Below are 15,793 nucleotides of genomic sequence, written 5' to 3'. Positions count from 1 at the left end.
TGCCTCGTGTTTCTTCAATTACGTCTTTCTCAATCAACTCGTAAACAATCGCTAGCAAAGCTTTTTCGCCCTCATTGGATATTCTGTATTGGGGAATTCGTGGCATTTTGACATTCGACTTCAATGTTACAACGTATGGTGGAATTTCTAAAAGACCCACATCATTCGGACCAGTAGCCCAAAGAATATCTGGAAGAAGTGTCAATTCTGTTGGAAGCGTATTTCTCGACAAATACATGGGAGAAACCACTTTCTTACCTAAAGTCAGTTGTACTCCTGAGGGAGAACAGTACAAAGTCGCATACAATCTTTTTAGCAAATCTAATCCTAGCAAATTTTCACCACAACCTGTTGTCAAAATAAGGGGTGCTTCGAATTCACAAGGACCAACAGAAAGAGATAAAGGGTCAGAAATCGGATTTCTAACCGGGGCGCCAGAAAAACCTACGGAAACGTTCATTTCGCCAGACAAAGGTGCGCCAGGGAGTTTGGAGTGCATAATAGAACTCTTTGTAGCACCAGTATCCAACAGAAAAGGTTCTGACACACCCGATGTAATCACCTCAACGTAAGGTCCACTCTGATCTACTGGAACTGAAACAACTCCCTCTCTTCGTCTAAGGCTGTCCTAGCAATCGTTATTCTCCCACTGCTCATTTTCTGTGTAATACTCATCGACGTAGTATTGAGCTGTCCTGTCAGATACGTTATTTTGCTGGTCAAACCTGTTCATAGAGTTTTGTGGTGGAAGGGGACGTGCGTCCTGAGGGGTGTTTCCACGCCCTCTACCTCTAGGCGCTTGCTGACTACCACGACCTCGTATACCAGAAAACTCGTTCGTACGTTGCGGCAGGGCAGGACAGTCATACTTGTAATGACCTTCTTGTTTGCAGTATAAACACTGATTGGGACCTACGCGGTTTTCATTGTAATCGAATCTCTGCAAGTTTCTCTGCGGTTGCTGAAAAGTGGTCCGGTAGTGATTCGGACCATTATTATTTTTATTACCACCACCACGTGGAGGATATGCTTGCTGTAGCAAAACCTTCGTTTTGAGTTCTCTAGTTTTCTTCTCTACTTTATCTTTCTCATCCTTGTCTCTATTCTCATAGTATTGTGCGGTAGCTAATATCTGGGCTGAAGATGAGACTGCCCAAGAGCTTTCTGAATCTTTCAATTTTCTACACAAGTCTGGAAGCAGATTGTGCACAAATTTATCGACGAACAATCTCTGACCACCTTCTGTAGTCATATCTTGACCGCTGTGGTCAATGAATGTTTCTTCAAATCTGGTGAAGAAATCTGACACAGTTTCTTCTTTCTTTTGCTTGCATGCAGATAACTTATCCCAATTTACACGTATCGCAGGCATTATTGTCTTCATGTAATCTACTATCCTACCAGGTAATTCCGCTATCAGGGGCTCAGGCTTGGCACCACCAACTTGTCGTGCATCTGCAACAGTAATATTAGCCCACGTGTCACCTAATTCCTGGTCATGATCTTCATGACGAATTTTTCCCCATAAAGGCTGTGGAACGACGTTCCCGAATAACATATCGATATCGGCTAAATTCATAATGAATGATCCAGCAGTTTGCGACAATTCTTTATAGTACCCTGCAGGATTTTTACGCGGATCTGGTAGTGTTTGTTTGAGTGCTAAAACTTCAGCTCGCTTCCATGGAACATGTACCCATACTCGGTGAAAGTGGGGCAGGACAGGTGGGACAGCTGTCGCGTCACCCTCTCTCCATTGTGGGGGTACTTCTCTCATAGGGTATTGTCGTGCCTTTTTCCTACTAGATGCACTAGATTCTGATGGTGACCCAGAACTACTCCCCTTACTTCGATGTGATAATAGCATTTCAACTGCTTCTTCCACATCGGGACCTACAATCATACCCAGACTAAAATGAAACCTTATACGACACATCTCTTGTGGGAGGCAATCCTGATCATTGTCTTCTAAATCTTCGCAAAGAAAAACACACATCTGTTCGAACACATATCTCTGTGTCGCTGTTTCCCATTGATGGAAAACTTCCATGACAGACTGTAAATCATATTTTGCAGTGTCCATGACCCATTTCCGAGCTAAATTATTCAGGGAATCTCTCTCTTGATAATCGGGCAGTTGACTTCGCAACTGTCTTTTTCCTATGTTAGGGGTCGTAGCAGGCGACCCGAAAAGTGGTAAAAGAAGATTAGTAACAGTACTGGCCATTTTCTGCCGAAAGGAAGGTGAAACGGAAGAACAAACAGATGAAAGAACGGGGTGAGGTAAAGCGGATGCAGAGATGACAGAAGAGGTATGAGGAATAATCATAGAAGGGGCATTTGTAGAAAGTACAGTAGGCAAGATCGTAGAAAACACAGGAGCAACAGAATTGGCCGGTGGGCCTAGAGGAGGCTGCACCGAAGAAGTAGGAGCCAGTTGAAGAACAGCTGGTGGGTGCTGTGGAAAAGCCAGAGGCGCAGCTTGTGCAACTAAAGGTTGCGGGGGTGCGGTAGCATTCTGCGCATAGGGCGGTGGCGAGGTTAACAATTGCGACATTAATTGGTCTTTTTCATGCTCTTTTACTGTCCCTTGCTGAAGAGACGGCAAAACTGGATAACATTTATCTATTGCCATTTTACGTTGCCTGTGCAATTGTTCATTTATCTGCTCTTCCTCATTATCTTTAAACTGCACGGCAGCTTGTATTACTGAAAGTCCCTCTTCTCTCTTATTTTTCTTAGCTAATTTAATCTCTTTTTGTTTGGCTTCTTTGCGCCATATGCGGAAAGAGTCAAACATCGCCGGCCGGGCTTTCTTTTTGAAGAGTTTAACTTCAAGGTTGTCTAAGATTTCAGAATCAAAGCTACCATATTGGGGCCATTTTAAAACACCGTCTTTCCTAGTGTATTTAATCCATACCTCGTTGTAAACGATGGGGCCTACCCCATGTTTAACGTATAGCTCGTAAGTCGGAGTTCCAACTGGAGGAACCGGACATGAGTCCTCCAATCGGGAGTCCCTATTATTATTACCAAGACAAAACAAATTCCCGAGTCTAAGACTAGGCATCCTTTCTCTCTAGTCTAGTTCCAAAACTTCAAAGGAGTTATCGATTACGATATTGCTCGTGAAAACACGAATCCTTCGGTTATGGTACTTGCAAGAACAAATAAAAACCTTTATGTATCTCTAAGATATCACAAAGTAAGTCCAACTAAGGACTAGGAGACGCTCCACTTATACTTAACTGAAAATTATCGATGGCTTCACCAGAAGACTCGTCTCAGCGTTTCGCTCTACCGAAAATGTCAAGGGTCCAACATCAGTGCGATAGCCAGGGCAGCAGTCCTTGTAGCCGTCGGGAAGCGGGGAACCTCGCAGTAAAGACCTTCGGACCACGTCGACATGCAGGGGTCGATGAGGTGGTGGGCCCTCCTCCGGAATTTTCACACGAAGCTCCTCACGATCTTCAGGCTGATTGGTACCACTGGAATCGCTCCAACGCTGGGCGCCAAATGAGGTACTGGGTTTTTAGGAACCGGTACCGAACCGGTAACCCAGCGGTGCCAGGGGATCAACACACCAAAGACCTCGGGTTCTCCTGAGTCAGACCCACAGAAACTTCAGAGTCTTCTAGGTGAAGTCAAAGATTAGTTTATTGGCTGCAACCAAGGTGACAGGGTCCTAGAAGTACAATGCCAGTATATTCAGGAGACTGCACACTTTCACAAAGTTAGGCTTCTCTTCTTATACATATCATTTGCCCTTTGGCGAAACATTCCTTGGGTGAGCGGTATTTCATTTATGGTTACTGATTACAAAAGAAAGCAGAGTCATGATGACATGTACATATTTCACGTTGTGATGCCCATAACAAATCATCCGGCAAGGCCCAACATTTCATCAGATATCGCTGGACCCCTAATAAAAAATGGTCACCTCCCCACCATAAAATAAATGAGGAAAAGGAAAGAAGAAAGATGTGAGCGAGATATGGCAGGTGTGCGTGCTGAAATGGCTTTATGGCTGGTTGGGCCTAGATACTATCTTGCTTGGTCACTGGGAGGGAACTGACCTAACGAGCTCGGCCTGGGGCAATGGTTCTAACTTGTACTGGGGTCAGGAAGAAGTCGATTAAGGAGTACGTGTCCTTGTGGAATCAAATTCGACTGGATTAAGGCCTATGAAAAGGGCAACATGCAATTAAGGGTTCAGAAGGTAAATGACGATTTCGAGGTGAAATTGTCACTCGAATATACTGAAAATACATGTGCTTGATGTACTCGTCATTTCCGGTCTTTTGATACCAAATTCGTCCTATTTCGACGAAGTTTTTATTCTCGAGTCCGATACTGTTACGGATCCATATTTTTCAGAACCACAGTATCTCATTTTGGAAGTAATCCGGTGCTGGGGTTGAGTCTCTTTATGATTCCAAGTCATGATTTCCGTCTTCGAGGCATTAATTTCATATCCGGAGACAGAACCAAACTCCTGGGCTAGACCGATGACAGCTGAAAAAGCTGACTGTAAGTTAGCAGAAAGAACTAAGATGTCATCAGCGTACAGGGCTACCTTCCTCTCCCACTCCCCATACTTAAAAGGCTGGATATTGGGGTCATCCCTAAGCTGTTGAGCAAATGACTCAATGTAAAGATCAAACAGAAGAGGTGAGAGTGGACAGCCCTGTCTGATCCCTCTTGTGATCTTAAAGGGGTCCCTAAAATTCCTGTTAACCAGGAGTCTAGCAGTTGGATTCTGATAAATCAACTGGACCATTCGGCGAAATCTTTCCCCTAAGTTACACTTCCTCAAGACCTCCGATAGATAGATCCAATTCACTCTGTCGAAGGCCTTGGTGGCTTCCGAGGTCATGGCTGCCAATGGGAGGGAGTACATAGAAGCAAGATCAATTGCGCCGATAAAATCATAGGTGAGGTCCGAAAGCTGCCGGTTGCTGACAAAGCCCTTCTGATCTGAGTGGAGGATATCTCCCACCACAAGACCCAATCTTGCTGCTAAAATTGAAGTAAAAATTCTTTAATCTACATTCAAAAGTGATATAGGTCTATATGACCCACAGCTTGATGGAGATTTCCCAGGTTTCAAAATCAAGATTATTGTAGCGTCATTCCATGAAGTTGGGAGCCCTGGACCAGCCTCTAACACATGATTAAAAAGCAACGTGAGAGTGGGGGTGATCTTATCTCCCAAAATCTTCTAGATCTCCGCTGGGAGGCTGTCGGGGCCCGCTGCTTTCCCGTTCTTACAGCGTTGAATAGCTTCTCTGACCTCCATTTGAGTAAAAACCTGATCTAGATGCTGTTGTTGATCGTGCTTCATGGAGGGAAGGGGGATGTCCCCCAGCAAGCGCTGGGCGCTAAGGATATTTAGGCTTTTATCTTCGCGATAGATGTCCTGAATATAGGTCTGAAAAGCCTGACTAATTTCCCCATCTGCGGAGAAGGTATCATTACCGCTAATAATTTCTTTAATATGATTCCTCAACCGGTCAACTTTGGATTTCCATGCAAGGAGCTTGCCTGCACCCTCCCCATACTCAAAATGGGCACTTTTACTGGCCTCCCATCTACAAATAAGCCTGGAGTGCAAGATATTCTCTAACTGTCCCTTTAAGCTGTCCCACTTAGCTTCCCGTTTTTGCTGGATTTTAGGGGAGGCTTGGGAAAATAATTCGGCCTCTGCATCCTTCAGCTTTCCTTCCATAGGTAATACCTCCTCTTTATATCTTTTAGTTCTAAAGCATGCCCAGCTGGTGATTTGACACTTTCCAATTGGAGGAGTCTTTTTGTTTTCAATTAATTTGTGAAAGATACACCACTGGACACATGTGAAGATTTAGGTTTCATGAAGTTTTTGGCTTGGAATCGTTGTGTCCGACTACCTCCTAGTGTACCACCTAGATTTAATAGGAGGACACTCTTGTAGTACTGTTCTATGGGGTGAAAGATAGGAAGCACTCAACAAAGATAAATATAAAATACATCCCCCTTTTTTGTTATATGTTCTGCTGTATAAAGTGTATATGTTGTTTCACTGTGTATATTTGTTGTATATAGGTATGTACATAGGTATGTTAATTTGCTGTGTATAGTGCATATATTTGCTTTGAGAGGATTTTTCGCTTGTGTTTTGTGATATATATATAAAAGAAATGAGATAACTATACTTTGACTGGATTACAATAAATAGAAATGTGTAATCTTATCCTCCTGTGGGTGTGATGATATTTGAAAACATTTGAATAATTGTACAGTGGACTTCAGCCACAAGACCAATAGGAGAATTTATTGTCATCTATTGTGAAAATTTGTATATATTTGTTCCTCCTTTTGCCAATTTTCCCTTCCCATGCAGCTGGTAATTTGGTCACGCAAAAAAGCTTTTAGAGAGTCCCATACATTAGTCAAAGGAGTTGACCCTAAATTCGTTTCCAGAAAACATTTTGTTTCTTGTCATAAAAAGGACTTCTCTTCTTCCTCCAAGAGTAAGGAACGGTCAAACGAACATGTCCGGGTAGGACCAGATAGTGGACATTCTAGACCCAAAAGGATGCCTGGGTGATCTGAAAGATGGTTGGCTAGGTATGACATTTTGTTGATTCTGCCTCTTAACGAGTTACTTATCAGCACCTAATCTATTCTGGATTGGTGCCGATATTTGTAATTTTGGAACGACACGCCTGGCTGTTGACCTGATCTTGCCCTCATATATCTGAGAAAGTGAATTGTTTCATTGCCTCTAATAGGAAATCCCGAGATTTTGAAGGGACCATGGCTCTACTATTTGGAGTCTTGTCTAATGCAGGGTTCAAGACTACGTTAAAGTCCCTGGCTAGGATTATCGGTTCATGAAAATCTAATAGAAGAGAAAAGATAGTCTTAAAACAGGAGGGGTCATCTTGGTTAGGTCCATAATAACTGACCAGGGTAAACAGAGTCCCCCTTATCATAACTTTAATGATAACCCATCTGCCACCTGGGTCAACCAGTTGCTGTAGAATATGCACTTTGGCTGATTTCTTAAATATAATTAGGACTCCTCTGATATTTGCTGTCTGGCTAGTGCATACGTATGAGCCCACCCACCTTTTATTATAAGTTTCAGTGCTGAGTTAAGGAATTTATCCTTTAAGGTAAAGGTAAGGAAATTAATAATGATCTTTCTGGGTTTGGATCTATTAGGATTTCTTCGGAAAGGATCCCTATGCACCCTCTGTATATCCCGACTTAGTGCTTCCTCAGAGTACTCGAGCTGTAAAGAGGTCTTAAGTGAGGAAACAATATATCGGATATCGGATCCTTCGCTGCCTTCCGAAATGTTCAGTAATTTCTATGTGCGTTGTTCTCTAGCTTTTCCATTCTATGGCTAAGATCCATGCGTTCTGTCTTTAGCAATTTAATGTCCGACTTCGCTCATCTTAGATCTTTTAATTCACTGACAGTATTCTCAAGAGTTACAGTACTGGAATTTAAGAGATCTACTTTTTTTTCCAGAGATTCAGAGAAATTCCTGATTTTTACTTGATTAACTGCGGATACTGCAAAACCTTTTTTTATATCATCGGATAATGTAATAAAAAGAGCTTCCAAGCCTGAGGATGAGGATGAAGATGATGGTAAGGATAGGGAACCCTCCTCTTGTTCCCCTCAAGGGTTACTGTTAGGAGCTGCCAATGACTGTGACTGTGGCAGTTGCAGTAACTGTTGCTGTGGCAGTAGCTGGGGCTGGCTCAAAGAGCAAACCAAGGAGTCAGCACTCTGGCAATTCTCGCCCCCTGAAGTCTCCTCTAGGTTACCCTGGTGGGAGACCACATCTAGTGCTGATTCCATATTGCTATCAATAACCGTAATGGATGGTGATGTTAATGTTGTGGAGGTGTTTAGGCTTACTAAACTCTGCCCTGGGGTTCAGTTTGTGCACTGATAACCAGCACCTCTGGTTGGACCCTGAAATAGGAACGCAGCGACGTGGTCACTCTAACTAAGGTATTGGCGGACTTGCTCTTTTGCCTCTTGGCTTTTATAGATCTTCCTTTAACCTGATATATCTGTAAGGCAGAGTTGCTGCTTAAAGCCGATGTATCAACAGTGGGAGTGGGAGAAAGCTCTGTCCCCCCAGGGTTAACCCCGACAGTGATCAAATCTTGAGATCGCTCTAAGTCATTCCTAAGGCTATCTATTCTGCCAGAGGTATTTTTTATATTCGTTTTAGCCCATCTGCAGCTGCCTGCAACTCCTTTCTTCAGCTTCTTTTGGCCATTCCTGGCATTGGTAGCTGTTTGCGGGGTACTGTTAATAGGAGGAAAAACCTCCTGTGTAGCTAGAGGTGACTAGGAGGTTTGACTGCAGGGGGCAAAACCCCCCTGCGAATGCTGCTCGAGTAAAAAAACTAAGTCACCAGTCTCTGTCTCTGCCCCGGTGCCTAGCTCTGGTATACTGGCAGAGGTCTCGTCGACCTTACCGCTACCTTCCTGCGGGGGTCCTTTGCTCTGCTCAGCTGCTTGACGGAAGAAGCCGCTGATGATGACTCTGCCGTCGTTTCCCCTGATGTGGCCTCGCACGGCCGCCTTGCGTCTTCTCCGAAGCTCCAGGGCGGCTGCCAGGCAGCAGGGCGGCACAGATAGGCGTCTACCCGCCTCTTCTCTGCACATTCTAAAATGCTCAAGCTTGACTCTGCTGATTCAAACCACGCAGCGACCAAAGAAAACAATTTGGCCTCGTGTGCGAAAAAGACACACGCCAATAAGGTAATAGCGGGGGTATTAGGATTTGAGATTCTCTGTCTCCGTCTCGCCGATTCCATGTCTCGATTCAATTCATTGAGTGGCTGAAGCGGGAGCTCCAGGTGCTAGCGGCTACCAATGTGCTGCCACCATGTTCCCCAACCCATTGATCATTCATGTACATTGAATTTTAATTTAATTTTTAATTGATATATTTGGTGCTTGTTGTGGTTTTTGTAGGGGTAAAGGGTGGGAAGAAAATACATTGTAATTATTAATTAATGCTAACTATTAAATATTTATTTGATAATTAGTTATGTAAATGGTATAACTGAAATGTTTTAAAGTTATATATCAGGTGCAGTTTATTGGATTTGTAGGGGTGAAGGGTGTGATGTTAATGAAATATATTCAATATATTAGATAATTATTACCTGTTTAATTGGCAATTAATTACGTAAATTGTGTAATTAAGAGATGTTTTAAGTTGTATATCAGGTGTGGGTTGTTGGGTTTGTAGGGGTATAGGCTAGGATGTTAAATAGAATAAATGTATTTTTAATTATTAGATTAAGTAGTTATGTAAATGATGTAATTAAGATATTTATTAAGTTGTGTATTAGGTGTGGGTGGTAAGGTTTGTATGGGTAAAGGATGGGAAGTTAAATATAAATAATTTATCATTAGCTAATTATTATTAATTGTTTAATTGAATTATCTAAAATATGTAAACATTATATTTTTTAAGATATATTTTAAGTTGGTGTTATTTAGTTTGTAGCAGTACAGGTTGGTCAGTTATTTAAGTAATACATGTAAAACTAGTTATTCATTCATTAAAAATTGTGTTATTTAATATGTTATGTATTAAATGTGTTATGCTTTTCAATTGCAAATAACATTATATTGGTTGGTTGTTATGATTGTGTGAATATAGTGTGGTATTTTAATTATATTAATATTATTTGACTAATATTACATTTTTATTAAATATTGTAATACATATGTTATTTGTTTACCTTTTTTAAATGTACATATCATATTTATATTTAAATATTTATACTTCTTGTTGTTTATTATAGTTGTTAAAAATGTATTTGTTTGAAGTGAACTACTCTCTCTCTACTGTTGCACATACAAGAGAGGAAAATAGTACATTTGACCCCTCTGCAATCCAAAACTTTCCCTACTGTTGCCCTGACTGGAGTGGGAATAGTACATTTTACCGCTCCCGAGTACAGTGTTTTCCCTAATGTTGCACAGACTGGAGTGGGAATAGTAAATGTTACCCCTCCTGAGTCCAACGCTTTCCTTACTGTTGCACAGACTGGAGCAGCAATAGTAAATTATACCCCAAAGCAATCCAACACTTTCCCTACTGTTACAGTGACTGGCATGGGAATAGTAATTTGTATCCTTCCTGAGTTTAAAGCTTTACTGACTGGAATGTAAATATCATTTTGATATTGAATTATTTATATTTCTTGTTCTTTATTATAGTTGTTAAAATGTTTTATTTGTTTGAAGTGAACCACTCTCTCTCTACTGTTGCACATACTAGAGTGGAAAATAGTAAATTTTACCCCTCCGCAATCCAACACCTTCCCTACTGTTGCCCTGACTGGAGTGGGAATAGTACATTTTATCACTCCTGAGTCCAACACTTTCCCTATGGTTGTGCAGACTGGAGTGGGAATAGTGTATGTACTATTCCTACAATTGTATAGTTTTGTTTATTTATTTAAATGTATATTATTATGACGTTTCTGTGTATTTAAAATTATCTAATTTTTAATTAGTCATATTTGTAAAATGTAATATATTTTTAGTAAAATCTAATTTATTTATATTGTTCACTTTTATGTGTAATTAAATTGATCTCTTTTAAAAAACATAATTCCAGATTATTTGTTAGTTTTTTTTATTTATTGTGTATAAATGTGTGTGTGCATGTATATTTATTTGATATATTTTTAAAGTTTACAAAATATTATTAAATTGTAATATAAATTTAAATGCTTATATGGAATAGTTTTTAATTATATGTCTAAATAAACATACATACATATGTATATGCGTGCATGTTTAAAAAAAAGTAACATGTATATATATGTTATTCAAATATATTTAATTTATGGTATATTACTGTTACCTGTTTATATATTTACTATTTTTAAATATATATATGTTAAAAATCAATATTTTTGTAATTGATATTAGTGTACTATCATATTTGTTTTCAATATTTTTGTCATTTACTTTATAAGTTTAGGAAAATAATATTTTTGTGCTCGATATTTTATATACCACGATATTTAGGTTTTAATATTTCGTCAGTAAACCTCCTAGTGCAGCTATTATGTGCCCAGGCACAACTTCCATATGCCCAAAGTGGTCTTTTCATGCTCAAGGAATGCCTCACATGCCCAAGTACAGGATCATATTCTCAGGCACATACATCCTAAGGCATTTGGAATCAAAACATGCCCTGGTATAGCCTCATGTGCCCATGCATATCCATCATAAATCCAGATACAGGTATTATAAAGCTAGTGCAACCATTACATTCACTGGTATAGCCCCATTTGTTTACCCACCATAGGTTCTGAATCTGCCACGATAAGACTGGTGCAGCTTCTTTGACCACATACTGGCACAAAATATCGGGTACGTTCTGTCCAAACTCAGTCTCACACGTATAAGTTCTAGCTCATATAGCAGAAAACAGCTTCATTTCCCAAGGATCTAGATCACATGCCTAGGTACTAGCATGATCAGGTCCAGACTGGGTGTAGCTGGAACCGGGCGTTTACCCGGTGGGCCACCAAGGTGAGGGCCAGCTTTAGACCCCTGGGGGGGGGGGGGAGCGTTTTTGTTACTGGGGTTGGGTTTTGCAACATAGCTGCAATATAAGCCCGCAGCAACAAAAGCGGCACAAATCTCCCCCCCCCCCCTGCCACCCCCGTGGTTGGCCGAGCTCTTTGCCAGGGCCGGTTTCTGTTCCCAGTCCGTCCCTGAGCATAATATAGTAAGTACAACCTTAAATGCCCAAACAAAGCCTCCTATAACCCATTACAGGCTATCATACAAACCTAATTCCATTTTATGGCAATGGCAAACCCACAAGCCTAGGTGTAGCCATCATAACCCCAGCAAATCCTAATATACAGATGTACTGCCCCTGGTATACCTCATGTGCACAAGCACTATCTACACATACCAAAATGCAGCCTTTGTTGCTCGGGCTGTCATCGTGTGCGAAGTACAGCCTTATATACCTAGTTATGTGGCAAATGCAGGTTCATACTCCTTTTGAAGTCATTTATTCCTAAGGTGCTGCATACATGTGTCCTTGAAAAGCATCAGGGCTGACACTAATGCCATACCCTAGTGGACCAGGCCACATTGCATATGGACCTAGTCTGCATTCTTTTAAAACTAATATATTTAGTATCCTGTGTTCTGGTAAGTTGCTCCAAAGCCTTTGGCTAGTGATGAAAAAGCCAGGCCTCCTGCCTTAGTCCCCCTTAGTTAGAACAAGGAGCTCTTTCCCAGGTGAGCACAGAACCCTACATGAGTGATGTAGAAGGATGCTCTTTCTTATATGGCAAATCACCAGATATTGCCTTATATATTAAGGTTTAAACTGTTAACTGTTAACTGTTGGACCACTTCCCGAATTGGTCACCAATGCAGAGAGTGTACCTAGAGGAAAGATTTTTCTAGCGGTGAAAATCACTCCCATGTGGAGCTTGACATTGTTTTTGTTGTTACAATTATTAAGGTACTACTACTAGATAATATTCACCTTGTTCAAGCTTAGCTAGTTTATGGGCATCCTTTGCACAATCCACTCCAAGATCAGATTATGTTGATCAGGCTTCTCGTGTGTGCTTGTGTGGAATTAGGGCTGATTACAACTTTGGCGGTGCGGCACCGGGTCCACCCCGCTTCCACTCTGCCAAAGCTGTGGTCAGGCCACCTGGCTGCCAGATTAGGAGTTTCCTCCTGTCTGGAGAGCTTTGTTTTTGACATTACCACGGCGGTGCCAAGAAAATGGGCACCGCAATGGGAATACCAAAAACGTTCCTCTATGCATGCCAGGGAGCATAGGCATAAGGGGGACCTGTTCCCCCTGTGGATGGTTTTCACGGTGATGGAACTGCCATGAAAACCACGATGGAGAGGAAACTTGTAATATGCTTGGTGGGATTGTTGGTTCCCTGGCGGCAGTGGCATGGCAATGGCCATCTGACTGTCCTAATTGTAATAGGGCAGTCTGGAGACCTCCATAGCCACACCCCTGTGAGTTTAGCGGCCCGTGGAATGTCAGACTCGTAAGCAAGCCCCCAGTGTTTCATCAGTTTAATTATGAAATGACACACCAGATTCACAGAGAATCTCATTAAGGGGGCTGAATATATATAAGAATTAATGATGAAGAACTACATGACCTTGGTGGAATCCATATTGACATGGGCAAACTTTGACTACCCTCCCGTTTTCACTGGAGTATGATTATCCAATAGGACAGGGAGGAAAAAGGTTTTGTAGCCAACTCAGATACTTTTGACACCTAACGCAGCCTGTGCATTAAGGTGCTGTGGTCAAGGGTTATGTAGGCCATCACTGTATCTAATAATATTAGCTGGCCTCATATCTTTTGTCCATTACCTCAAGAACAGTGTTTTGTACAACTAATAAGGTTGTGTATGTTCCTCGAATTAGTCGTTTTTATCACCATGTAGATCGAAACTAGAGACAGATTTACCAAGAACTTGTGTTATCCGTGCGTCACGCAAGTCGACACAAGGCAACACAAGTGATTAAGTGAGATTTACAAAGCTATGCAAATTGATATTTGTGCGGCGTTGCCTCACTTTCAACCCACAAATTAATGCAAGGCAGCGCTTTGCACAGCCTCGTGTAACCCTGCACTGGGAAGGAGTTATAAAGGTGGAGCGTGGACATTCCTGTGCATTTACCCTTATATTTTGACGTAAATCCAGATTCAGAAAAGTCAGTAAATCTGGGTTTGTGTCAAACAGGAGCTCCTTTGTGACCTTGGTGTAACGAAGAGAAACATCTGTATTTCTTCTTGTTACTTGCTGCAATCTGCATCACTGTAGCTCACATACAAAAAGGGATATACCTCTAAGTAATAGTTTTTGTGCAGGAAGAGCTTCAGGTACAAAAACGACCTTGATCACAACACAGGTACCTTGTGGCATGGCACAAGGGTGCCTGCATTGGTGCCAGGCCAACAGAAGTGCGCCAGCGCAAAGACAGAGAAGTACGCCTTATTCTTAGTAAATATTGTGCATTTCTGCTCTCCCCCTTTCATGCGACACAGCGCAATAAGTTCCCTTGCTGTTTTGCATGGCATGAAAGTTTAGTAAATCTGAGCCTAGGTTTTTGTTCGAAGACGTGTAATCTAAGATCTTGTAAGTTCTTTTGACACATAACGTGTTCTAAATGACTCATTACCAAAAAGTGTAAGGCAGGAAACAGTTGCAGGGTGTAACAATACTTAGTAATTGGGCTCCAAATTATGGAGCTGGATCCATATTTTGAACTATTTGTTTCATTTCATCCATGAACACCGACCTAAAGAGAAACTGGTCTTGAACCATTACCAACTCCCCAAGGTCTTTATCTAAGACAATAGTTTTTGCGTTGAAGTCTCCTGCAGTAAAACACAGCTATTAGTTCCACTGTGGCAGTGGTTAATTGGAGCAGGTGGTTTCAGATGCCCACCGATGGCACTTAATGTCACCCCTGGCATTTATAACAATATCCCACATGGAGGCGCTGTTTGTCTAATTTAGTGTTGTGCACAACAACAGCTGTTTATTAATTCAACATGCATTTAAAATGGCTAATATCTGCCTCCCGAACCATTCCTATAGCTTTGGGGGCCTGAAATTATCTGAATTGTCACACTTGTGTGAGTGTGATGGTTATTAGTTATGTTGGTACTGTCATTGGCAGCTCTGGCCGTGGAAATGGGTGGTGGAAACTGCAATGGCCTCCTAATAAGGGCCCTGACACTTATTTGTTTTATTTTTTTACAAACTAAGCATTGCATTGTGGGTGTTGTCTCGTGTACATCTGGGGAGGTCCAGGGCATCATTTATGAACTCTCAGACCACTGGAGGTCTTACATGTTGCATTTTTTAAATCTTTTCTGTGCAGTGCTTTGGGGCCTGGTAAACAATGCTGGGGTTGCGGACACAATAGCTCCCAATGAGTGGCTGTCGGTGGACGACTTCAGGCGGGTGATAAATGTGAACTTGATCGGTATGATCGACGTGACACTTGCCTTACTTCCTCATGTGAGGAAGGCTTGTGGAAGGATCGTCAATGTGTCCAGTGCAGCAGGCAGGCTGTCTCTTTTCGGAGGAGGATACTGCATTTCCAAATTTGGAGTGGAAGCTTTCTCCGACAGCCTGAGGTGAGTTTCTTAAAAATGTTAATTTATCTTTTACTCACTATTGCCTCGGACTATCAACTATGGACTATATCTGGATTAAAATGCGGTTCTCCAGAATGTGAGCATCAAGAGTGGACTGCTACGTCTAATAAAGAGGATGGTATCAGTGACGGCTGGTGAAATTTGAAAGTGGTGAGGTGTAAACTTTCCAGATGTACTCTAAATGAAAACATGCATAACTTTACATTATTCTGCTTTTGATACTCTCATCTGAGCTTAGAGTGCCCATTAAGGACGTGCAAACAGCATTCGGCTGCACTTTTGGTTTTACCTTTTCCTATGAGTGCGTAATTTTCACTTAAAGTAAATCAATGCAGCAACTATAAACCATTAATCAACTTGTGGTGTGCTTGTTGCTGTAGTCATGGGTAGTTTACATTTACTGAATTAGCAGTGTGATAAATACACTAGTGGATTCAGTTGAGATAGAGGGTTGTTTTAAAAGTACATAAATTGATGCTAAATAATAATATCCAGTGCTTAATTTGTTAAAACAAAATTAGTATAGATGCCTAAATCTTTTATTAAGCAGCCACCACTAAAATCTACCACT

The 15,793-nt window shown here is 41.4% G+C and overlaps 1 protein-coding gene across 1 annotated transcript in view; it reads left to right on the top strand.

Moving 5' to 3' along the window:
- LOC144786129 (retinol dehydrogenase 7-like) overlaps positions 1-15,793 on the top strand; it is an 84,030-nt gene that overhangs the window by 10,221 nt on the left and 58,016 nt on the right. The window contains exon 2 of the mRNA XM_078665095.1: positions 14,943-15,201. Within this exon, the coding sequence (XP_078521221.1) occupies positions 14,943-15,201 (259 nt within the window). The remainder of the gene's footprint in view (positions 1-14,942; positions 15,202-15,793) is intronic.

The sequence above is a fragment of the Lissotriton helveticus genome, chromosome 10 (genome assembly GCF_964261635.1).
Source record: "Lissotriton helveticus chromosome 10, aLisHel1.1, whole genome shotgun sequence".
In the NCBI taxonomy this organism is placed as follows: Eukaryota; Metazoa; Chordata; class Amphibia; order Caudata; family Salamandridae; genus Lissotriton; species Lissotriton helveticus.
Note: the sequence above shows the minus strand (reverse complement) of the source record. Positions and strands in the feature narration are given on the sequence as shown.